The 24,924-nt window shown below is 38.6% G+C and overlaps 1 protein-coding gene across 22 annotated transcripts in view; it reads right to left on the minus strand.

Moving 5' to 3' along the window:
* Window positions 1-24,924, minus strand: part of SCEL (sciellin) — a 103,663-nt gene that overhangs the window by 60,733 nt on the left and 18,006 nt on the right. For 11 of the 22 annotated variants that reach the window (XM_081045951.1, XM_081045955.1, XM_081045943.1 and 8 more), the window contains 6 exons: window positions 24,310-24,369; window positions 20,477-20,545; window positions 15,954-16,022; window positions 15,226-15,264; window positions 14,083-14,163; window positions 9,442-9,507 (listed from right to left, as the gene is read on the minus strand). In XM_081045951.1, coding sequence (XP_080902077.1) covers window positions 9,442-9,507; window positions 14,083-14,163; window positions 15,226-15,264; window positions 15,954-16,022; window positions 20,477-20,545; window positions 24,310-24,369 — 384 coding nt within the window. The remainder of the gene's footprint in view (window positions 1-9,441; window positions 9,508-14,082; window positions 14,164-15,225; window positions 15,265-15,953; window positions 16,023-20,476; window positions 20,546-24,309; window positions 24,370-24,924) is intronic. The other 11 variants (XM_081045949.1, XM_081045944.1, XM_081045945.1 and 8 more) reach the window with 1 other exon arrangement.

Consider the following 24,924-nt stretch of genomic DNA (forward strand, 5'->3'; position numbering starts at 1 on the left):
TTAAACATATACTCACCACATGACCTATCAATCCTACTTGTAGGGATTTATTCAAGAGAAATAGATGCTTATGTTCATATATGAAAACCTGTTTGTGAACATTTAAAGCATCTTTGGAAACAACCAAAATGTCTTTCAACATGTGAATGGATAAATGAACTGTGCATCTCCACACAATGCAGTACTACTCGGCAATAAAAGGAATGAACTATTGACTCATGCAGCTTCACGGATGACTCTCACATACATTATGCTAAGTAGAAGAAGCCAGGTTAAAAAAGCTACATATACTGTGTGATTCCACTTACATGACATTCCACACATATCCGAGAGGAAAAAGAGAGATGAGAGGGAGAAGAAGTCCCCCTCCCTATTTGTCAAATATGAGGACAGTCCTAAGTAAAATGATGGCCCTCAAACTCTCCACTTATTATTCCCTTTGTCCTCCCACCAGGCTCTTGGAAGCACAGTCCCTATGTCACAGCATGCTCCTGTCACCTACACTATGCCACATTCAGTCTTCCCTGCCTCCCAGAGTCTGCTTGCTCCAAAGCCATCTCCTCTCTACAGAATCCAAACCACCATTCCCTCAGTGTGTTCCGGTTCTGTCCCAAACCTGATTTACATAACTGACACTATGATTTGAATGACCACAGACAGCCCCTTTAGTCTGTCAGCATTTTCAGGCTTTTAGTTGAGGTGAGACTTACACAATCTTCTAATCTTCAGTCAATACTACTAAACGGTGAAATTTTTTTTTTTTTTTTAATCAAAGAGTGGTTTTTATGGCTGGGCCAGACGGAGTTGTAGCTTGGAGGGTGATGTTTTTGGCAAAGAGTTTGCGCCAAGATATCCTGATTCACACAGCTTTTTCCCTGCCCCTCCTTCTGAACCTGAAGATTCCCTACTTCATCGTCCTACAAGGGAATTCCCTGTGGATGGCAGAGGCTGCAGGGGCTCCAAGGGAGGGAGGGGCAGCGGAATCTGGACTGAGAGGGAGCAGCAATGGTTTTCCTTTGTTGTTGTTGGAATGTATGTTTCTTAAAACTAGTGTCAGGAGCTTAGAGACTATGTAGACCCCATAGAACTGAGGGAAAAACAGCTCAATGCGAAATAAAGGCTCAGACTTTTATTTCTACATCGTGAATTAGCTTCCTCCTCATTCTGTTTGAACAACACGTTTCAAAAATAATAAACCTTAACTCAGGATAATGATTTATTTATTTTGAATGTTTAGAATGGGCATGCTAGGCATTCAGATAAGATTTTAAAATCACTGCAGTTAGACATTTACTCAGTGTCTTAGAATCTTAATTTTTACAAAACAGATCCTAGTTAATATAAAGATTTTTGTTTGAAATCTTTTTTTTTTTTTTAGCACGACAGCAAACTTTGTAGAGGGTTTGGCAGCAATAGAGTTAAAAACATTGCAGCATAATTAGAAAGGTTACATTTTACCATTTATAGCTACAGACAGAAAAATATAACTGTAGTGCAAAGCTGCCATGGCAACTCACTCCTCATTAGGATTTTTTCCCCCCCAAAATCTACCAATCAGCTAATCAGAAGTGAAAACCACTGAAGGAGAAGAGGTTGAAATAAATGTGGATGAGATATTATGAAAGTACATAACAAGCTTTTAATTATATGTCCTAGGTTGTTTCCACCATTTTAATTTTACTAGATATTATGTATTTTCTTCTCTGTCTTTGGAAATGAATTGGGAAAAAGATACATTGTTTTTGTTTTTATGGCTGCTGGCAGTGGCTTGTTAATCCCAAATCGCTGAAAACGGTACCAATCATAAACATTGATCTTGTGTGTTAAGCAACACCCTTAATTTGTTTTAGTGAGTTTCTTAAGTGAGCTTCGCACGGCATTTAGCCCCTGAATCTCTAAGTCACCTAAAGTCATAGTCAGAAGCATTTGCGTTTACTATACACAGAATACCAATATTTAACGGTGGGTTCTGAAATCAGAAGCAACTTCAATATCAACTTCCCACAAATGTTTCCATATTTCACTGTGAGGAGACTGAACACGTCTTATGAAAGGCACCTCTTATCCACTCTATTGGTTCAAGCCTGGCAAATGTTATCACTCTTTTGAAGGACCCAAAGATAAGGAAAAAGTTGAAGAACTTGAAAAGTTAAGACATACTAATGATTGGTGACAAATTGTTTTGCATTTAGCTGTCTGAAGTCTTCAAATAAAAGAAATGGGAAGGGAAAAACTTTCTCTGGCTCTGACCTAATAATTTTCCATAATGATGGAAAATTTGTACTTTCTTTTATATAAACTTCATAATTTCTGGCACATAGAGCTCAAATTACATAACAGCAAAGCATTAAGTCTTAAAACAGAAACATGATGTTCTGAAAAGATACCTTAGCTTATCATAAATTATAATTGAGTACCCAGAATGTTTATACTAAGTAACATCTTTCCACATGACATTAAATTTGGATTTACTGGTTTTCCTGCTACCACTAAATGTAACTGATAAAGGATGCAGAGAATGCCTCTTGAATAGAAATCCCATAGTTCTACACACACAAATAGACACATGTATACACACATGCATGCGTGTGTACACACATACACACACACCATGCTCTCTGGCACTAGAACATTTGCTCTTCCTATCCTTTCTGCTTGGAATGGCTCCATCCTCACCTTACCTCTGCACCTGGCTTACTCTTATTCCTTCTTTAAGTTTACCTCAGGCATCTCCTCTTTTGACCCTCAAACACATCCTCTATTGCCTCCCTTTCCATGCGGCTACAGCCTTTGTGCTTATCGTGTCCCCAAGGAACTGCTCAGTTGGGGCCAGCCTTGATATTTAGATCTCCTGGATCAAATTGACTCCATGATAGACTTTGTGTTTCTTGAAATAGGGGCTGGGTCTTACACATCTCTATATTCCTGGATTCTAGCAAAGTGCTTTCCTAGAACACAGAGCTCAACAAGTGTTTTGGGAAAGACAGAGTGTTTTGGGAGAGACAGAGGGCAAGGGAGGGAGGAGGGAGGGAGAGAAGAAAGGAGGAGGGAAAGGAGGGAGGGAAGGAAGGAGGAAAGAAGGGAGGAAGGGAAGAAGAGAGAAAGAGAGAGACAGAGACAGAGCGAGAATAACTTAAGCACATAAAATAAAGCCTAATTGCAAAGAGACAAATGCAATTGATGAGTTGAGGGAAATTCCTTATCTTGTAAATACTAAAAAATATTAAAATTAATCAATCAATATGTACTTATTGACAAATTAATATGGATAAATTTATTGATGATTTAACGGATTATAAGATGATGCCATCTAGTTGATGAGTACACCTCAAAAGTAAGAAATGTTTCAAGATCCTGCACAGTGAATTCTCAAGTGAGGATTGCAGACAACAAACCTTGTGGGCTCTGATGACAAAGACAACCCCTTGGGTTGGGAAAGTTGTGTAAGTAAGATTCATACCAGACTTTGAAAAATGGGCTGGTTTGGGATGGTGGAATACACCTACTTTCTCTTGCCTTCACCCTTCCTACCTCTCCTCACATCTCACCTTCACCCTGTAATTGCACTAGTTATGGTCTCATTTTCTGGTTCCTCCTCTACCACCTCCTGTTAATCAGACATCAAGGCTCAACTTTCATTCTCTCCTCGTTTTATATTTTATCCACAGGTAACTTCACTCTGAAGATACCACATTTAATTTCTGGGTTCATTCCCAAATCTGGATCTCCAGCACCAGCCTCTTGCCTGAGCACCTTTCCCATTTCTCATGGCTTAGAAATTACTTCCGCCATAGAAATCATAGTCACAAGCTAATTGAGAAGAAAATATAATCTGTTTTGACTACTATGTGTCAAAATGTAGGCATCAATTAAAATCCCCAAAACTCAGTACATTGAAACTATACCTAAGTTGTCAAGGTTAAAATGCTGTGGTTCTTACATTTCTCTCTTTCAAAGAGTTATACTTTATATGACTTTCTTTATGAGTTGTGAAAACTTCCTCTAGTATAAGATACAACACAACAAGGTTTTTAAAAATGTAAAAAAAAAAAAAAAGAAAAAAAAGAAATTACTTCCGCAAATATATCCTTCCAGTATCCCAGGCTCTACATGCTCGAATCAAAGCATATTCAGCGTCATAAGACCAGTTGTGTATTCCTCATTACTCCTCCTACACTAATTGGTGACATGTTTCAAATCCCCCTGGGCTTGAAAACCTAGCATTGTGTACTTTCTCTCCTTCCCGCCCCACCTCCTTTAGGACCTTGCCCCCGAATCCCTTGTCAGAAGCTCTCCTTACCACCGCAGAGCTCCCAGAAATTACTGATGATCCCACAGTTCATGTTGTATTATGGTGATTTGTGCATCCGTATTATCCAACTTTTGAAGCTACGACAGACCTCACGCTGCTGCTACGCTTTGGAGTTCCCTGACCCTGGAACTACCCACCATATTGCTGACTGGCCTCACCTAGACATATAAGCTTCATCTCTGGTCCTCTCTCCCTCTTTCCTTGCCCTCCTCTCCCTCTGGGTGGTGGGCCCTGTGCAGTTGCCTTTGGAAGGCCTCATGCTGTGAGTGACGCCCTCCTCATGCAAACCTGTCAAAACACCACCCAAATAAAGCGTTAGTGTGCTACTGCCACCGGGTGGCCGCATCTTTTCTCTTGATCAACAAATCCCTTCAAATCACTAGAATGACTGAAGAAACACAGTAAGGGAGGTAGAGAGGTCAATGACAGTTTTGATGGTTTAAGTGTGGGTGACTGGATGTTTATATTATTGTGACATGAGAAGATAATTTTATTTTAAAAAGTAGCATAGAATGTCTCCCAAAAAATGGGTATATCATTATGTTCAGTTATGAGGATGAGATTCTCTGAGGATAGCCTAGCACCGCGTAGGGAGAACTAAACTACCCAGCATAAGTAATTCATAGGAATTGGGGTTTGGGGGGAGCAGAGGAGAGGGGAAGAAGAAAAAGAGGGAAAGAGAGATGGAAGGAAAAAGGAGTGAGGGGTTGCTAAGAAAACAGCAACAGGGTCAAGCCTGTAGAGAAATGTCAGCCAGTGAGAAATGACCAATAACGGGGGTAGACAACGAAGTTACAAATAGGAATTTGTAATGTGATATTTTACATAGCGTGGTCTGGGCTTCCACAGTGTATTACTACCACTCCCACCACCCCACATCTTTATTAACAGCTTGCGCAAGTGGTATTTGCACAAATCAAGGAAAATAAATCACCAGAGTCTATGCCTGAGTTAGTGCAGAGCAGAGAGAACACAACAGAGACAAGTCAGAAGTGACATTTTAAAGAGAAATCAGATCAAAACATGGCCACAAGAACTTAAGTGCCCCAGAAGGGAGAGAAAACAGCATTCCACACAGAAAAAACCTTATGTGCTAAGGTTCTGTGGGAATATGGTGCATTTAAAACAGATTAAATAACTGGAGCAAAGAGCAAAGGGGAATTATGAGGGATGGAGGTAGGTAAGGGCTGGCAGTCAATACTAAGGATTTGGCTCTTCATCCTAAGAACAATGAAATGTCTTAATTTTTATTTAGGAGAGAGATATGTTCCAATTATCCTTTTATAAATGTCACTCTGGCAACCATGTAGAGAAGAGATTAGGCGAGTGGATATCTGGGTGAATGAAGGGAAAATACTTGGGTAGCAACTATTGTGGTCCAGGATAGCTATGATGACAGCAATGGAAAGAGGTATATGGATTCAAGAGACAATAGGGAGGTGAGTTGACAGGACGTACTAATGGACCGGCTCTTGGTGGTTAGGGACAGAACGGTGTCAAAAAGAACTTCAAGGTTTCAGGGGAGTTGATGGGCTGAGACAGAGAGCCAGCTTGGGATGGAAAACTCTGAATTTCATTTTGAACATGTGGAGTTTGCAGTGGGTTTGAGACCTCTAAATGAAGATGTCAGGTAGGCAGTTGGCTATCCAAAGGTGAGTCAGAGTAGAGGTGTGAAGTGGCTACAAATGAAGGAATAGAGAGCACACACGCAGCCGTTAGAGCCCTGGGCATGGACGGTGCTGCCGAAGGGCAGGACACAGACTCAGAAGAGAAGGAAGACTCTGAGCCTTTAGGAACCTCAACATCTCCTGGCTGGTAGAGGATGGTGACGTAGTCAAGGAAACTGAGAAAGAGTGGGTAGAGAAATAAAAGGAGATCCAAGAGAGTGAGTGCACTGGGGAGAGGGCGTTCCTCAAAAGACAATAAGGGAGATTTCATAAAGGCATGGATAGTCAGTGGTGATTTTTGAAAGGTCGAGTAGTCATAGGGACTGATATGTCAACAAGAATTTATCAACAAACTCATTAGATTTGTGAACTAAGGGTGGTAGGAAGCAGAAAATGGGTGCAGCCTACACCCATGTGCCTGTAATAGATTTTCATCCAAACGCAACACCAACAGAAGTTTCCAATCCAAACCCAAGTAAATTTGATTGTTCCACGTTATGTAAGTGAAGAAAGGAACAATGGAAGGATGGGTGATCCATGGTTCCAAAGGCCACAGAGAGGTCAAGGGTTACCGAGTTCAGGGAAAAGACTCATTCCTGTAATGACTGGGAAGTCTCGGGGTCTTTTCAAATGTGCTGCACAGACAGGGGTATACGGGAGAAACGAAATTTCTGGGAAAGATTATGTGATGGAGATAATGAAGATTTATAAAATGAAGAACAGAAAAGAGGATGAGAATGTCAGTATTAAGGGGAAATTCTTTTGCAGTAAGTTGGAAGGGAGAGAAGGGGAAGGAGATCAGTATAAATGAAGGATAAGAGGGAATAAGGTTCGCATTGAGCTATTAGCTAGTACTAAAGATCATTTTTATCTGTTTTTGACCTATTTTCATTGGGGGGGGCTCTTTTGGGGACAAAGGCTTCTTTTTGAAGCCTTTGCTTGCTTTCATCATTTAATAATTACTTCTATTTTTCAGCTTTTACTAAAAAGGCTATTTCTCAGCCTTGGGAATGCACTGGTATTAAAGGTGAGAAACAGAAGATGTACTTTGAGCTCTTCCAAAGAAAAGCACTTTTAAAATCAAAGGCATTGCTATATTGTTACTATTCTCTCCTTCTCTGAAAGCTTGGCATGACGTTAGTTCTGATTCTCAAAGAGAAGTCTTTCAGTTTAGCCATTATATTAATAATCTGTGACTAAAAAAGGGATGGATATCTAAATTGATCAACCGAGTCCAATAATCTTCACTTTTCCTTCGTTCTGGTGCTATGGATCTGAGCCCAGAATTAGAAATGGAAGCATTGTAACTCATTTATCTTCCATGGAAATCACATCCAGCAGTGCATTAATTGTAAGGGCATAGAGCCAAGCACTGTCAGTTCTGTGCGGAGAGCCACACGTTCAATGGGCGCTGAAAGCATGAGATGTTCACTCATGAATAATCCTTCCATATTTTCACAGTTATGTAACCAGTTGCTTATTATAAGGATAATTTACATTAATATTGGAATAATGAACAGAAGATAAAAATACGAAATTATTTTGGAAATAAATAATATATATTTCTAAGTACCAGTTATTATCTATCAATTCCTCACAATACTCAGGAAACAATAGTAACTAGCAAAACTCCTAGTTAAAATTTCCCCCACTTAGGTAGCTAAGAGAAAGGTATCACTTATAGAGAAATATCTAAACACAGCCTGAGGAGAAAGAGGGTTTTAAACTCGAAATATAATCCATTCTTGGCAGTTCAACTGGAAGTCAACTGTAGATAAGCAGGTTTCAAAAGAAAATACTTAAAGAAAATGTGAATGTAATTCCAAACTGATTGTTCATTATGTTCAATAATTTTATATATAATATATATGTAACATATCATACATATAAATAATGCAATGTGTATACACACACACACATATATAGATGCAGCAACAGATGTGAAAAAAGCAGTTTGAGCTCTTTGTGTCTATTGGTCAATGGAAGTTTATTTATATCTTTATAGTTCCAACCTAAATTAAATAAAGGACAATTTCTTTCCAAATGTTTTCATTATTTGGAAATAAGAGACATTAAAAGCCTGCACAGCAGATGAAAATTTTGGGAAATAAACCAATCTAACATTAGACAAGCATATCATTTAATAACTCTCTTTTCCAATTGTTGAATTGGGTGCTCTCTTCGGCAGCACATATACCAATTGTTGAATTGGGAGAATAGTCCCATTGAAACATGGAAGTATTTGGTGAAGATATTCTATGGGTCGATGATATGGGTCGAGAACAGTTTTGGATACCATAAGGCAAAAACCAAATCGGAGACTCATTTTTCTCTGTGCATTAGTGATGGCACAGATTATAATTCATAATTCTACACTTGCTTCTACATTTTTTGTTCACTAATTCCATTTTTTGTTCCATTTTTTGTTCACTAATATGTTCCATTTTTTGTTCACTAATATGTTCCAAGATCCTAGAACCATATCTGGCACAGAGTAATCACTTAGTAAACATTTATTAAATTAAGTTATTGCTGACATTCTTATCATGGAAATTGTAAAATATGGTGTCCTCCACATGGCCTATAATTTTGTTTAAATTATTGCTCTCAAGAACAACAAAAAATAAAAATAGAACACATTCATCTAGCACTTAAAGTGTACAAAGAACTTGCCCCACACACCCCAATTCAGTTGTCTGGGTCCATCACAACCTGGAAGCTACTGTGTACCAGGAGCCCATGTGGGAGCCCCCCCCCCCCGTGCTTGACCCAATTCTCTCCTCTGCCACTGTTATGGGTTAGATTGTGACCCCCAAAATTCACATGTCGAAACCCTAACCCACAGTGCCTCAGAATGTGACCTTCTTTGGAAATAGGGTCATTGCAGATGTACCTAGTTAAGTTATGATGGGGTCATACTGGAGTGGGATGGGCCCCATATCTGATATGAACTGGTGTCCTTATAAAAAGGGAGAATTTGGACACAGACACGCACACAGGGATAACACCATGTTAAGATAAAGGCAGAGAACAGGATGATGCTTATACATATGAGGGAATGACAAAGATTGTTAGGAAACCACCAGAAGCTAGGAGAGAGCATGGAACAGATACACTCTCACATCCCTTAGAAGGAACCAACCCTGCTGACACTTTGATCTTGGACTTCTGGAACTATAAGACAACAAATTTTTGTTAAACCACCCACTTTGTGGTACTTTGTTATGGCAACCCTTAGCAAACTAATACAGCTACTTACTTACTCCTCGCAGCTTGTCGGATTCCCTACAGGGGCCCTTGTACCCTGACCTCACTCCCGCTGGACTCTGTCTTATTCATTGCTCAGAGTTAACAAAATTGCCTCCATTTTATTCCAAAGCATCCACAATTATATGTTGTCAATAGCTAATAGATTCTTCCATCAAATCATATAGTAATTACATCTGACATTTTTTCCCTTACCTTCTGCTTTCTCCTGTGCTTGGAGTGGCATTATAACCTGGAGGAGGTGGTGGAAACCAGGACTGTCTGTGAAGAAATGACATCAGTTATAAACACGGTCCTTAAAAGGCTGGATCCCACCCACATATCTACAGGAAAAGCTGAAAATAATTTGACAGTAAGAAAGGCAAGATGACTTTTCTACAAGGCCTGAGAAATCAAATAAAAGCTATTTCATAAATGTAGTAGAAAGTAACTGTCCTATACTCCAGGCTATCTGCTCTCCCAAGGAGACTCCTTTTCCCATTTCCTTTAACATTAAACATTGTGAACAATTCTTTAAAAAGAAATCTAAAGGAAATCTGGAAAGTAGTAACATTTGTTACTACTAGATAGTAGGTTCATGGGTGTTTATCATAAAAATACCTCCTTTTCTCTGTTTTTCTGCATATCTGAAATATTTCATAATAAAATAATAATAATCTTATGCTCTACTCAATACATGGCTTTAAAAAACTGTGTGATAGAAAACTCTGACAAGTTATGATAATGAAAACATAAATAAACACAGCAATGCTAACCTCAATTTTATATGTGTATATGTTTATACACAAATACATATATATCCAATTAGAAAGATGCCTTCATATTACTAGGGCATAATTTTAATTGGTAGAGATAACCAAGGGTTATCTAAGATACAGACCAAACTGAAGATGTTCAGAGGAGAATGACATAGCATAGAGAAGAAAAGGCTAGGATAAGAAGGACAGGAGAGTTGGATTTAAATTTTTAAAGCATGAGACAGAGTCAAGATGGCAGAGTAGGGAAACTCTGAGCTCTCCTCCTCCCACAAACACATCAAAATTACAACTAAATTATGGAACAACCATCACTGAGAACCATTTGAAAACTAGCTGGATAGAATTCAGATAACTAAGGATATAAAGAAGAAGCCATGTCAAGACAGGTAGGGGGGCAAAAACAAGGTCCAGGCAGGTCCCATACCCACGGTGGGGCAATCAATAAATAGGAGGAATATCCTGGCTCAAGAGGTCTCTCCTGAGGAGCAAGGGGTCTGAGCCCCAAACTTGGCTCCCCAGCCTAGGGTACGTGTGCTGGGAAAGGGAGTCCCCATAACATCTGGTAGGGATTATGGCCGAGACAAAAAAGGTTGTTGGAGACTGAGACGTTGGCCTTAGAAGCCTAATGAACAAACTCTCTTGCTCCAAGTCCAGTACAGAGGTAGTAGTTCAAGAAGTATCTGGGTATTATAGGAAAAGAATCAAACTGATTGACTTTAGGGCAAGAGCAAGGATTTTCGGAAATTCTCTCAAAGGATGGAAGTGCTGGCAAGTACCATTGTTTCTTTATTGAGTTCTCTTCCCACCTAGCTGGCCCTGCTCAGGCAGGTGAAAAATCTGTCACTCTCGATTAGCCTTGCTGACACCTCTTGCCCCACCCCAGTGTTTCCTTGAGACCTCGTTCCACCCAACCCAATCACCAGCCAGAGCCGCTTCCAGAGGCTCCAGACGCTCTACACAAGCATCAGCCAACCTCTGCTCACACTGCAGTCTCTCCCACACAGCATCTAGCTCCACGTAAGTGACGGCCTTGCTTGGCTTGCAGTGCAGTTCATATCAAGCAGCCTCAAGACCGGCACAAATGGTAGCTGGCCTCAGCCAGCACCAGAGCCCCGCCCAAGATGCCCCCGTGTGCACTGCTGGTGGAAACGTAAAATGGTGCAACCACTATGAAAGACAGTACAGAGATTTCTCAAAAAATTAAAAATAGAACTACCATATGATCCAGCAATCCCACCTACAGGTATTTATCAGAAGAAACTGAATTAGTGAAAACACTAATTCAAACGCCTATGTTCATTGCAGCATTATTTACAACAGCCAAGATATGGAAGCAACCTAGGTGTCCGTCAGTAGACAAATGGATAAAGAGAATGTGGCACATATATATAATGGACTGTTACTCAGCCATAAAAAAGAATGAAATCTTACCATCTGCAACAACGTGGATGGACCTAGAGGGTATTATGCTAAGTAAAATAAATCAAACAGAGAAAGACAAATACCATATGATTTAACTTATCTGTGAAATCTAAAATACAAAACAAATGAACACACAAAACAACACAGAAACAAACTCATAGGTACAGACAACAAACTGATAGTTGCCAGAAGGTAGAGGGGTGGAGGGATGGGTGAAAAAAGTGAAGGGTATTAAGAAGTACAAACTGCCCATTATAAAATTAATCACAGGTGTGTAAAGTGCAGCATAGGGAATATAGTCAATAATATTATAATAACTATGTATGGAGCCTTGTGGGCACTAGCCTTACACTTTGTAAGGTACATAATGTCTAATCACTATGTTGTACACCTGAAACTAATATAACATTGCATGTCAACTCTAAAAAAATAAACAATTAATTAAATAAACAAATAAATAAATTCTGCTGTAAAAGTAAGTTGAAAGTGTAAAAAAAGTCACAGTGGAGACTCCAGGACCACACATGTACATTAGAGGTTTTCAGCGTAGGGTCACTGAAAGGAGTGCAAGAGACAGCCAATTACACATCTGTGTTTCCTTTCAAAGTCCTGTCTGTGTCCTTCACCCTCTTCAAAACACTTAAGTAGGTATACATCTATTGCTATCTCTATCTCTATCTCTATAGAGATATGGTACAACTTATCTGTGATTTAACTTATCTATATAGAGACAAAGATAGAGAAATGTATATAGATAGATAGATAGATAGATAGATAGATAGATAGATAGATAGATAGATAGATAGCTATGCATATATCTATTTGTCATGAGGTCAAGTAAAAAAAGAAAAGAAAAACGAAAAGAAAGACTTAGAACGAGAATTTTCTTTTACTGTCCAATAATTTTATGAGCATTTTAAAAATACCCATCAGGAGAAAAATGAAGCCAAGTGTCTGATAAAAAGATGTGCTGCAAAGTAGAATAATATTCCATTTTGTCAAGACAAAAGCGACTGAGTAAAATAATTGATTCTCCACGATGGAAGAAAGATGGCTTCAAAGTTTTAGCAAACATATGCGTTCGGAGTGGGGAGGATCAAAATTTTCTGGTATTTACAGTGGAAAAACAAACAATAGCCAGCCTATCTTTTAGAAGAGGAAAGCATGGTTAAATTGACTCAGCTTGTTCTTACCAACCTGAACTCAGAGACTACATTTTGTCCTCTCGAAGAAGAAAATGGGAGCTAGGAAAGTACGTAGCACAACATGAAAAGGGAACAGGGAACGATGCCCAGATCTGCAGCCAGCACTGACATCTGAACCTTCAGAAATTTCAGGATTGGTAGATTCTCCCTCTTTCTTTATAACCCCTGTACATCCAGTGCCTTTAAAAAGAACCTCAGTCTGGAAGCAGAGCAGTTCCACTCCTAAGAGAAAACCCTGTTCTCTAAGTATTTCTGGTGTCCTTATACCCGGAGTACTAAAAACAAAACAAAATTTCTTAAAGCAGCCTGTATTTTTTGAGGCACCACAGGATTGAACTAAGATGAGATGGGATAGATCAAAGCAGATTTCACCTCTGTGTAAGCAGTAGATGCTCCTCAAGCTGGTCAAAGAAGTGAGAGTCGTGTTGCTGGCTCCAGTGGTCCTGAACTATCCCTGAGCTATCAGGGAAATGTTGCACTGGGACGGAGACAGAATTAACTGACCTTAAATTTTCCCTCTGATTTTAGGAATCTGTTCCAAACAAAGGGTCAGGGCGTATGAAATTTGGGTCTAAGAGAAAGATTATCACATTTTCTGAGACTCTGCAGGTACAAACAGAATTCCAACTATAGGAAAAATAGTATCGGCCATTTCTCTCTAGGAGGCCTATGGCAGTCAGCCAGTCCGTCAACAAACACTGAGCACCTACCCTATACCAAGCATGGTCCTAGGTGCAGGCAAAGAAAATGAATGTGAAAATCACTGAGGTTCGCAAATGCTTGCATTTCATTAGCATCATGATGCAGGAGCACTGTGTTCTCCTCAGGATGCAAAAAATGCTTTCACCATCCCATTCTGTCTCATGAAGAATATTCTGTCACCATGTGTCCAGGACTTCTCCATGCCTCCTGGTACACAGAACTCAGCACAGGCAGAATAGGGGAGGCCACACAGGGGAACTTGGAGCAGAAGGCAGATCCATGTCTTGGAATAGAGCCTGTGACTCCATAGTTGGAAGTAGGATCAGCCCAATCCATAGTGCATGGGAGGTGACCACCGGGAAGGCTAGTCGCAGAAGCATGGCGACAGATGGCCACACCACAGTCACGATTTCAGGGTAAGGCATTTGCTATCATTGGACTGTGTCAAAATGTGATCCCTGAAATAGTTGATCTTTTAATGTCTTGTCTCTATCATCAGTAACGTTACCTAGATATTCAAGACCCTAAGAGAACTGGAGAAAAGCCTGCATATTTGGAAAGGAGATTGGGGGAAAGAAGACCAACATTTGAGGACAACAGAAACCACTAGACGCTGGGTCCCTGGGAAGGGAGGACGGAACAAGGCAGAAGGGCATGGGGTCCTTGGTAGATTATTTGGTTCAGAAATTAATAAAGAACAATCCTTGACAGAATATTGGCAAGAGGCAGAAGCAACAAGCCCACTGTACCTCTTTTTCTTTACAGGGCTTGTAACAGAGGTGGAAGCTGGGGTGCTGGTGGCGCTTGTGCTGAAAAAACTTCCAGGTTGCCTATATAATCACAAGAACAAGTCATCACATTCCTGAAATGTTTACATTCTATCCCACTTTTAAAGGTTTTATAATCTCCTCACATTGTCACCTGCTCTCTGTCTGCCACAAAATGATTCACTTGAAAACAGGACAACAAAAAGAGTTCTTCCTCATTTTATGCACTTTATAAATTGACAGGCTCTCATCTAAGTAACTAAAACTGAGGGAATTGAATGAAGACACCATTCATCATGTGACCTTAACTGTGTGTCTGAAATCCAGACCGATCAATTTGGGTGTGCTATGGAGGTATAGGTGTATATGTATATATATTTATGTATATGTATATATATTTATGTATATGTATATATATTTATGTATATGTATATATATTTATGTATATTTATGTATATAATTAATCCTGTAATTATATTGGAACAAACAGAATTAGATTGCAATGTTTTTGCATTGAAAGCACTAGCTAGTTTAAGAAAACATTTAAAAACCGCACCATTTTTAATCTCTAGCAGTTATTGATATACACAGACCCTCAGAAAAATGCAAGTGATCAGGCCTGTTTCAACTCCTGAGAGGTGTGGTCCAGTGAAAATTGCTTTATTTGTAAATACAAATTTAAAGACTAATTAAGTTTTCAAACTCTGCCTAGTTTGGGGAGTTTAAAACTGCCAGTAGTACATTCCAGGGAAAATATATTTCATCTAAATAGATTGAACAAATAGATGAACAAACCCATGATTTCATGACTCAATTGAGTTGTAGATGGGATGGGTATCTTGGGAGGCATGCGTAATACAGATTTGAAAAAAAAATGAATTAAGCTTTGGTCTTTGATTAGAGCAGAGGTTGGCAAACTTTTCTGTTAAAGTCCACGTAGTAAATATTGGAAGCTTTGCAGACCATTTTAGTCTTTCTAGTATTTAACTCTGCTCACACAATAGGGATTTGGCTACATTACAATGAAACTTGGGCCTGAGGGCGATATATCCTGGTTTTTCTTGAACACATATGAAGAAATATACTTTATTCTTAAAATGTAGCTTCAGTTAGAAAAGAACATACGTTTTTCTTGCTTCTGGTGATCTAAATGCAGGCATGTATCTGGAAAGAAAAATAAAAGGCAAAAGTCTGAGAAACAACGAAGAATTAATACCTACATCTATTTGCAATTGTCTATGAATTTAGAGTTATTATGGAGGGTTAGACATTATTTGAGAAAAAGTAAAAGAAAACATCAGTATTTGAATAAATTTGGTAAGGTGATTTCATGATCTTTTTACATCTTGTACTAGATTGCAAAAGCTATTGTTTTCTTTCAGAAAACTTAGTATCTTTTAAACCCAATATTTTTATTTGTTGAGGTCAGTAATTTTCTTTAGCAGTAAGAATGGAAAATTGACATTTACATGTATTTCATAATCTTTCCATCAGGATAACTTAAAAAGAAACATAAACGTGATAAGAATAATAGCCTGAAGCAATGAGCTCTCTTGATTTCTTTTTCTTTTTTTTTTCATTAGTTTCAGGTGTACAAAACAACATAATGATTACATATTTATACCCCTCACGAGCTCTTTTGATTTTTAAGTCATGCAACAAGGTTTTATTTTTCTCTAACCATGAGTAGGAATAAAGGTTTTTACTCCACACTTTTTGTGTTTAAAAAAAAAAAATAGAGGATAAGAATTTACAGAAAGATATTAAGTAGGTTCAAAGAATTGTGAGTAAATAAATAATTCTTAGAAAAATATTGTACTTGAGTTTTTCCCAAAGTTAGTAAATACTGGTACCTATTGGTTAGTTGGTTATCCAAGGTTTTGGCCTTATACGTTTTGGCAGCATGATGTCTGTCTGAGATCCTTTATAACGAAAGAAGACAAAAGTCTGGATGAACATTATATTATTAAACTGTTTTTAGACCTCTTTTGTGCTAGAATACCCTCACAATGTAACTTTTTTCTACTAAAAAAGAAATGTTTTTCAGATGTTACATTTTAGAAAATTTACAATAAATAAGTCACTTGTGACAAAATCTATTTATAAGAGTATTTTGATAGAGTTTGGAATTTTTAAAGTTTATGCTTTTCAAGTAGCCTTTCTGAATTACTAGACATTTAACACATTAACTATTTTATATTACTTATTGTTTACTAATATATACAGCCAATGGCAGTACTTCCTAGGTTGGTAAAATATATCAATAGAAGACATTTTTTTTCTTTTTTTAATGTTTTGTGGCATAGACAATGCTATGTGTTTGCCAAACTCATTTTATTTTCCTTTTGAGCACATAGGAAGACCACATTTCTCAATCTTCATTGCAATTAAGTTAGACCATGCGATTGAACTCTAAAAAATGCGGGCAGAAATGTTGTCTGCCACTTCCAGACTCATCCTGAAACCACTTGAGTGATCCTCAGTGCTCTTTCTTATTTTTCCACTAGGGTTTTGGTGCCGAAGGATTGAAGGTGGCAGCATTAAAACATGGAAAGAACTTAGGTCCCTGAGTCATTTCATGGAGCAAAGATGTTCCCTACTCTTCCAGCTAATCATATTAGAGTCTGATGAAAGCAAGCAGCAATCTGCTGTACTGAACCCCAGTGCTGTGGGAGCAAGAGAAGGAACTTATTCTACCCTAGCAAATTAATTTACTTTGACTAACACATTTTGTTAATAAGGCCTACTGGCCATCAGAGGGGTTCATCTCTCTAATCTCAGGTCTCTTCAAGGAGGGGAAAGTCTGCAAAAGGGGTGTTTTTTGTCCCATGGGTCAGAAACGACAAATTAGGAATCCTGGTATTTCCATGCCCATGGCAGGATCTCATAATTGCAGCTCCTGTTACTTTTCTTCCCTCACTTACACCAAACAGAAAAGTTCTTTCTGAGACATGAAGCAGTCTTCTGGAGCATTTTTCAGGCTTGCACAAAACTAGGATGTAGCAAAATTAGGGTCAGGAAAACAAAAGGTCAGCAAGACTCTCCTGTTTATCCCACACTATGGGTCTACTACAACTTTCTCTAAACTTTCACTTTTACCATCAACTTTATTACAGGCCTTTATATAAACTATTCCTGGGAGGATGGACACTAAGTTGCCTCACTCTAAAAAAAAAAAAGTTATTAGGAAAAAATGTGACATTATTTTCATAAGTTTAAAATAATTTTAATTCCGAGATGTCATTTTGACATGTGTAACTAAAACATTTGGTAAACAACATTAAAATTTTGTGAGTCAACTCCAAACACAGTTTCTGTTTGTGGTAAATAATACCACAAACTGATAACTCTTGAATGCAAAAAGGAAGGCTGGCATCCTCTAGAGCTCTACATTCTCAACAGACTGCTCACAATACAGGCATCAGCTTGTGCAGAATTTTAGAATCCATGTATAAAAAATACTCTTATCTAAAGTGATCACCAGGCCAAAAGACTATGAACATATCCCCCGCCTCCGATATGTTTATATTTAAAGGGCTCTGCTGTAAACCTCTGTGAATACCACAAGGAAGATGACAGGTAACTTAAATCGTAAATGTTGCTTAGAAACTCTACTCAGACTTTATTTTATAGGTGTCTATGAGACCTTCATATAAAATAAAAATAATCTTGGGAAACTGGTACTCTGTAACACTGAAAGCAACAATCAGTCTAAAGCAAACAGAACCTTAATATCAAACATCCTCAAGATTTAAATAAAGGTGAGCTCTGATGTTACAGTCAAATGAATTGCATCAAAATTCTACAGGGTAAACCTTTGTGGGCAGAATTGCATGTGATATTAAAAAATAGGTATCTACTACTCTTTGCTGCTCATTTTACACATTTTCCTCTACTCTTTGGAACATCCCTACAAGGTAGGCATAATTATTTTCATTTCATAGGTGGAAAAAATGGAATCTCAGAGAAGGCAGATGACTTTCTCTTGGCTGTGCAACTAGGAAGTAATCTAACTCCAGTGTTTCCTGAGGGCCCGATTCTACAGTGTGCTTCTCCCACCACTCATGTATTAGGTCAGCATGTCTTCCTTTAGTCATTATTCTTCATTTCCACTAGGGGCATCGGCCTATGAATGATAGGCCTGGAGAACTGGAAACCACCATTCCAATATACGTCAATTTCTTATTACTTAGAGATGAACTTTGTGCTTCTCTTGGAAATTAAGTTACTGCCAACTTGTGATATGAAATAAGTTGTTTTAATTGGAATCAGTCTTGGAGACAGGAAATACCCAATGTAATGGGCGGTATTATCAAAAGAACCACAGGAAAACGTACACTTCCACGACAGAACACTAGAGGTCACCCTAACCTAGGTTTTCCAAATTAGTCATTAAACCACCTTCAGGATTTGGGCCATGTAATACGCTACCTACACTATTATTTACTTATGTTTCTTTAGAACACCTCTTATTTTTACCTACCTATGTCCATTTTTAAAGGGAACCCTTCAAATGTAAACTCAGTACCTTTCTCACACTCATTTAAAATAAACACATCATTATTGAAATGCACATACACTCACGCACCAGATATAGTTGATCATCTTCCTCCTAAACTGTTTTCACATCTTGCATTTGGAGCGGCCTGCATTATGGAGACCAACTCCTGTTCACAGGACTAGCCTTTAGCCTTTCCTTACTGACCTCTGTGTCCTCTCCCTTATATTTGTTTCCAGACTTTGAGAGACATAGCTTTCTGTTGGGAGACAGAGCTGCCTGGGGAATGAGATGACCAGCATTATTTCTCCCAAACATGTCACTGAACCTCTTTGTAAATAAAATAGGTGATCTTTGGCTTCATTGTCTCGAGTATAAAATGAAGGTTTGGGGCTAATTGGTGGTTCTCAATTTGGGGACTCATTGGTGGTTCTTAATTCACATTAGAATCACTTTATAAGCTTTCAAAAATGTCTGGGTCCCACCTCAGACTAATTAAATCAGAATCTGGGGGATGAGAGGTGGTGGGAACAAGTTATCAATCAAGTTTTGAAGCTCCCACAGTGATTCTCATTTGCAGCTGAAGCTGAGGGGGAGTCAGCTAGTTTGCCTGTAAAGTCTGGTCTAGCCTGTTGCTAACATCCCAAGGCTCTCTTGACTGGCCCGACATAAACTTTTAAATACACAACCTGCAAAGACTGCCACATACTTAGCTTCCTTGAGGCGTAAATATCTCACTTTCAAATTCATTCCTAGAAATAGGGTTTCCTTCTTCAATTCATGGTGCAATAGGACATCCTGCAAGGCCAAGGTGAGTGGACAGAGGTATTTTGACTCCTCTCTCCACTCAGTGCTGTGGAGATGAGATCTCGTACATATACTTCTACAAACTCATCTTTGCCAAGGCTGTTCATTACAAGAGAGAAGTCAACCCCTTAGGGATACCAGTGATAATCGTCCTCCTTTAGGGATCCTGACTCTGAAAACCTATGAGTAAAGTACATACATGTGCTACATTGATTAACACTGGCATGGTCAGCACATAGAATCTACGAGATGCCATAAGTTTCAGCATATCTGCTTAAAATGCAGCAGGTGACATTTTTGTTTACAATAGCAGCACATGTTTAACCACAGGGAGTGACCTTAACTATCAATGGCCTCAGGTGTCCATCATGCTTAGATTCCGGTTAAAGATTTAACTTTACTCTTTTCTTATGCTTACTAAGCATGTCTACTAAATATAAAATTGAAATGTGATCTGTAGCATTTACACCTCAACCTGAATAGACTTTCTCAATTTTCTCTATAGAGAGGAGCCCTTTCCCTTTCCCTCTGTGTAAGAGGGACTAACAACATCATGGACACATTCTGTAAGCCATACGATAACTCCAGTCCCGAAAGACTGTTTTACTTTCTAAAGTAAAGAGTTAATGTCTTTATCCTAGAGTGGATCAAACCTGTTGTGTTATTAAAATTTACAGTCTCTCCATAAAGTAGTTGTAGAGAAATTACCATCAGGATGGAAAGACCAAATGTTAGAATAAGGACTGACTCCTCGTATTCACAAAAATATCTATATTCTCCATTTTAAATGGAACTGATTCCACTGAGCGCTCCCCTACCTATACAAAAACCAGTTTCTTCAGAATTTTTTCTCTCTACTCTTAGCAGGATTTTAGGAAAATAGTGCTATTTAGTCAAGATTTTGTGAGTGTTGAAGAAGATAATTTAATCTTTATAACCCTTCTGTCCCTGGGGATAAAATATCATGGTTCAAAGCTTACCTTGGTAAACATTTCAATATCTCATGCTTTATAAAAAACGGGATTTAATATATGTTACGCATTCTGCTTACATAGTTCAAAAACACCTTACCTGTCCAAAGTGTCATCAGATCTGTACCGACTAATTGTGGCCTTCAGCTCATGTATCTCATTTGTTTTCCTGTAGCAAAACATAATTACAAAAAGATCAAATAAAATACAAAAAATAGTTTAAAAAATCCTATCATGCGTTTGATAGTTTTGGACTATTAAGTAGAAGATGTATATGTTACCAAGAAAAGACATATTTAGAGTGTCCAAATAGTCCAAGGTTTTGACTTGGATAGAACAAATTATGGCAAACTCAAGTCCTTCCGCTAACAAAGGAATTCTTTTCTAAGTCCAATTATTTCTAGCTAAAATGTAACATACTCAATTTGGGAATATGGATAAATAAAAGAAACAACTCAACACGCAAGATGGCTAACAACCAATATGTACTCCTGTCAGTATTGTTGATTTTTACATAATAGGAACTTGATCCCTTAAAATCAGCTGTTTCATGGACAAAGTTTTAGCAGCATCGCAAGCCAGCACAACAGGCTAACTACAAATTGCTTTATTTAAGGTTCAGCACCGTGGACAGGGTTGAAAGAGGAGAACTTGCTGGCACAGGGGAGTCAGGGAGAGGGAAGAAAGGAAGGAAAGAACCAGGAAAAGCTGGAAATAAATGAAAAGAAGAAAATGGGAGAAGAAAGAACAGATAGATGTTGGAAGGAGAGGAGAAGGGAGAAGAGATATGGAGAACTAGGGAGAGGAGAGACAGAAGGCAGAGAGAGTTGAGAAAGACAAATAAACAGAAAAAAAATGGAAAGGGTAGAAAAGAAAATAAGGGAAGAGAGGCTAGAAAGCTCAACAGAAGGAATTAAGATCATCAAAGCAGTGGAAATATCTTAATCAGAATGATCAATCAGAAAAAAGAGTCCTGTTTAATGCCTTTATAACCCTGTGATACAAGCAAAGCAAGCTCTTCAGAGAATGATACCGCCACTGTGTTCGCATATGAACACATCATTTGAAGCTGACAGATCAAAGGTATTAAATCAGAGAAAAGTACTAAAACAGTATATTTAAGATTTAATTTTAACTTGCTGTCGCACATTTTTATTAAGCAAATATTTGGAGATAATATACAACGCTCTGGACTGATGACAACGAGAAAACAAAAAATGAAATGACTGTGGACCCAACACACACAGAGCTAGAGGGACAAATGAGACGTGCACATTCGAAGTGGTCACTGTCAGAAAAGAGGACCAAGTAAAGTGCAAGGAAGTGCTAAGTTAAGAAAGCTTATTTCCAGAGATAGAGATCAGAGGAGGCTTTATGGGTGAGGTGCAGTGAGATCTGGTCCTGGGAGAATAAATTGATGGAAACATTTTCAAACAGTGGTAGAGGGAACAGTGTCAGTTCAGGCCAGACAAAAAGTAAAGAAAAATGACTAATGCAATTCCTCGAGTTTTTAAGGATGCTGAGAGTGAAATCACGGTATATGGTTCACCATCATGTGTAAGGCATGAATATAAATCAGTAGTGCGGGGCTCTCTGACCCCCTTCCATGAAACAGCTCCTTCTCACACATGATCACACTACATCTTATAGCTGGCTTTATTCTTCCAGCCACTTACCACAACACAATATATTATACTGTGTTCATTTCTTTTTAGTCTATCTCTTCGTCCTTCACTTTCAACTAGGATGCAAGTCTTATGAAAGCAGGGATTTTGTTTTGTTTCCAGAACTTAACAACAGCATCTGGCTCACAGCAGGCCTCTCTGCAGGTACGATTTGTGCTGTCAGGCTTATTTGACATGCTTTAGTGATTTGGCAGAGAAATACACACTAAAATTCCCTGGTTTGCGATACTATGAAACTTGTTATCTAGGGTGATGAGAACATATTGTTTGCTTTCTTTTTCCTTTATTTTCAGTCTCTGCTCATGGGGAGCTCTTTGCACACATTGTCACTCCTGCCGGAAACACTTCTTTCTGTGCCACATGCCCACCAGCCACCCATTCCTACTTGGAACCCTTTCCTCCTCCTCCTTCAAGGAGCAGCAGCACCACGAATAACTACTTCCTCGGTGAGATCTCCAATGTATTGAAGCAGAGTTAGTCTCTTCCTCCTCTCTATTCCCACAGCACTCTCACACAGTTCTACAAGAGCACTTTCCATGGCCAATTTTATTTAGTATTTTAGTTTATGGATCCATCTTTTGCCATGAGAGTTCCTTAAGGTCAAAGGGGGTGTCTTATGTATCTTTGTATTCCCAGCGTCTGGCACAATGTCAGCACATAGTAGGTGCTCAAAAGTGGTGTTGAGTGAACACCAAAGTGGACACAGCCTCTGAAAAAGGCAGAAAAGCATCAAGTGGCATCCACATTAGCAAGTGCAAGGAAAAATATAATCTACCCTTTTAGGAAAATGTAGTTTGAGACACTGGCTGTAGGTCAAATGGAAAATGTCTCTCAGACTTAAAGATTTTTGTTATTGACAATAAAAGCTCAGTGTGCTGTTTTAGCCAAAATGCTGTCCACTAACTGGAAAGGTTCAGGAAACCAATGTAGTTTCATATATATATATATAAAATAAGCGCAGAAGGCATTCATTTTTTGTAATCCTAAAACACCCTGAGAACACAAAGCTTAGTTTTCCGTCACACTTCAAAACAAGTACCACATTTCCCCGAAAATAAGGCTGGGTTTTATATTAAGGTTTGCTCCAAAAGACGCATTAAGGCTTATGTTCAGGGGATGTCATCCTGAAAAAATCACGCTAGGGCTTATTTTCCAGTTAGGTCTTATTTCTGGGGAAACATATTATGTTTGTTCTTTAATAGTTCCACAGCAAGGCAAATAACATGGAGGGGGCGATTTCCATGGGTAGCTGGATTCAAATGATCAGGCTCCCTTTGTTTGGTGGTAATGAGGGCAACTGAGAGCAAGGCTATGATCTTCCGAATCGTGACGACAGAGGAGCAGGTACAGGTAGAATCTGCCAAATCACAGTCAGCCAGTCAGATGAACTGAGGCTGGGAACCAGGAAACCCAGTAGGTGCCTTGTATAAGGGCTTCAAGCCCAGTACCCTTAGAACAGGTTAACATTATGAACAGGTTTAAAAGGATTTAGAAAAATTCCCAAATAAAAGTTTCCAGAACAGGAACATTCAAGGCGACTTCACTTTTTAAAGACCATCCCATGAAAGACAATCACTCTCCTTTGCTAAGTACCTCTTGGTGACACACAGGCTACTGGACCAGATAAAACTTGTGTCTGATAAATAATTGGGTGCTTCTGATGGGTGTGGTTGTTTGCATGTGTGTGAGTGCAAAGGTGGTTTTGGCAAGACTATTATCTATTTCTTTGATCAATCTTCAATTATTTCCATCATTGGGATTACTGGCTTTGTCTAAATTATCCTACTTTGTCATTAGGAAATCTCCTGTCTTTGTCAGTGTAGTTGTTACTGAGTATCACGTATTGGTCTTCTAGAAATTTCTAAAAAGTGTACTCTCCCAGAAAGCAAGTGAACTCTGGAGCTTATATGTCTGTATTTTCAGATTCCTTTTCTTAAGGTTCAGAGATATTTTATCTGGTCATGTTTCTGTGGGAACTCTTTCCCTTTCCCAGGGTGCGAGGAGGAGTGGTAGAGGATTGGTGGTTCTATGCCTATGAACTGTAGTTCTGGAAGGCATGGAGCTGCAGAAGCACAGTTTGCCCTGTGGAAACACCTAATGATAACATCACAGAGTCTCATTCACGTGCCCAGCACATCAGCAAAAGCCTGAGGGTAGCCACAAACATCCAGCCTGTCTTGAACAAGTCTTTTCAAAAACTACCGTCTTTGTGTTTCTGCTAATGATGTAATTTGTCTGAAACACCCACCTGTCTAATGCATCATGGGAGTTATGTCGGCTGAGCACCACCCTACCATAATTTTCGTCTCTGCAGAGAAAGAACAAAATTAAGTCACATGAAAGGTTTCCACAGTATTTAGTAAGCACTAAACAAAAGAGAAAGAGCTCACAATTTTTGGCATGGTTAATCCATTTTACTTCAGAAATAAAAACACAACTATTTATTATAACCAGTCACTACTGGAAAGAGCGTGGTGAAAAAAACAAGTTTGTCAGTACAGATGATCATTATTCTAATTTATCCAATGAGATTTCCATGTGATTCAATAATAGAATAAGTGTTTGTTGTTTTGTTTTGTTTCTTCCATGTGTGGGAACATGAAGCCATCTACATTGTATACGTTAGAAGAGTTCTTTTCTGTAGGAAGGCAGAAGTTTTCTACAAAAATGTTCTACATTGAATTAAGCCCATTACGTCTGGACATTTTCATTTTATGGACTTGATAGTTTTCCTTGACAAAAAGTAGGAAAATAATTACCAATATTTGTGGTTATGGAAATTGATCATTCACAGGAGACTCATTTTTGAACCATGAGAATACATAGTTTGCTTTGTTTGGTCTTTAAAATAACCCTAAGAATT

This window comes from Rhinolophus hipposideros, assembly GCF_964194185.1.
Source record: "Rhinolophus hipposideros genome assembly, chromosome: 4".
Taxonomy (NCBI): Eukaryota; Metazoa; Chordata; class Mammalia; order Chiroptera; family Rhinolophidae; genus Rhinolophus; species Rhinolophus hipposideros.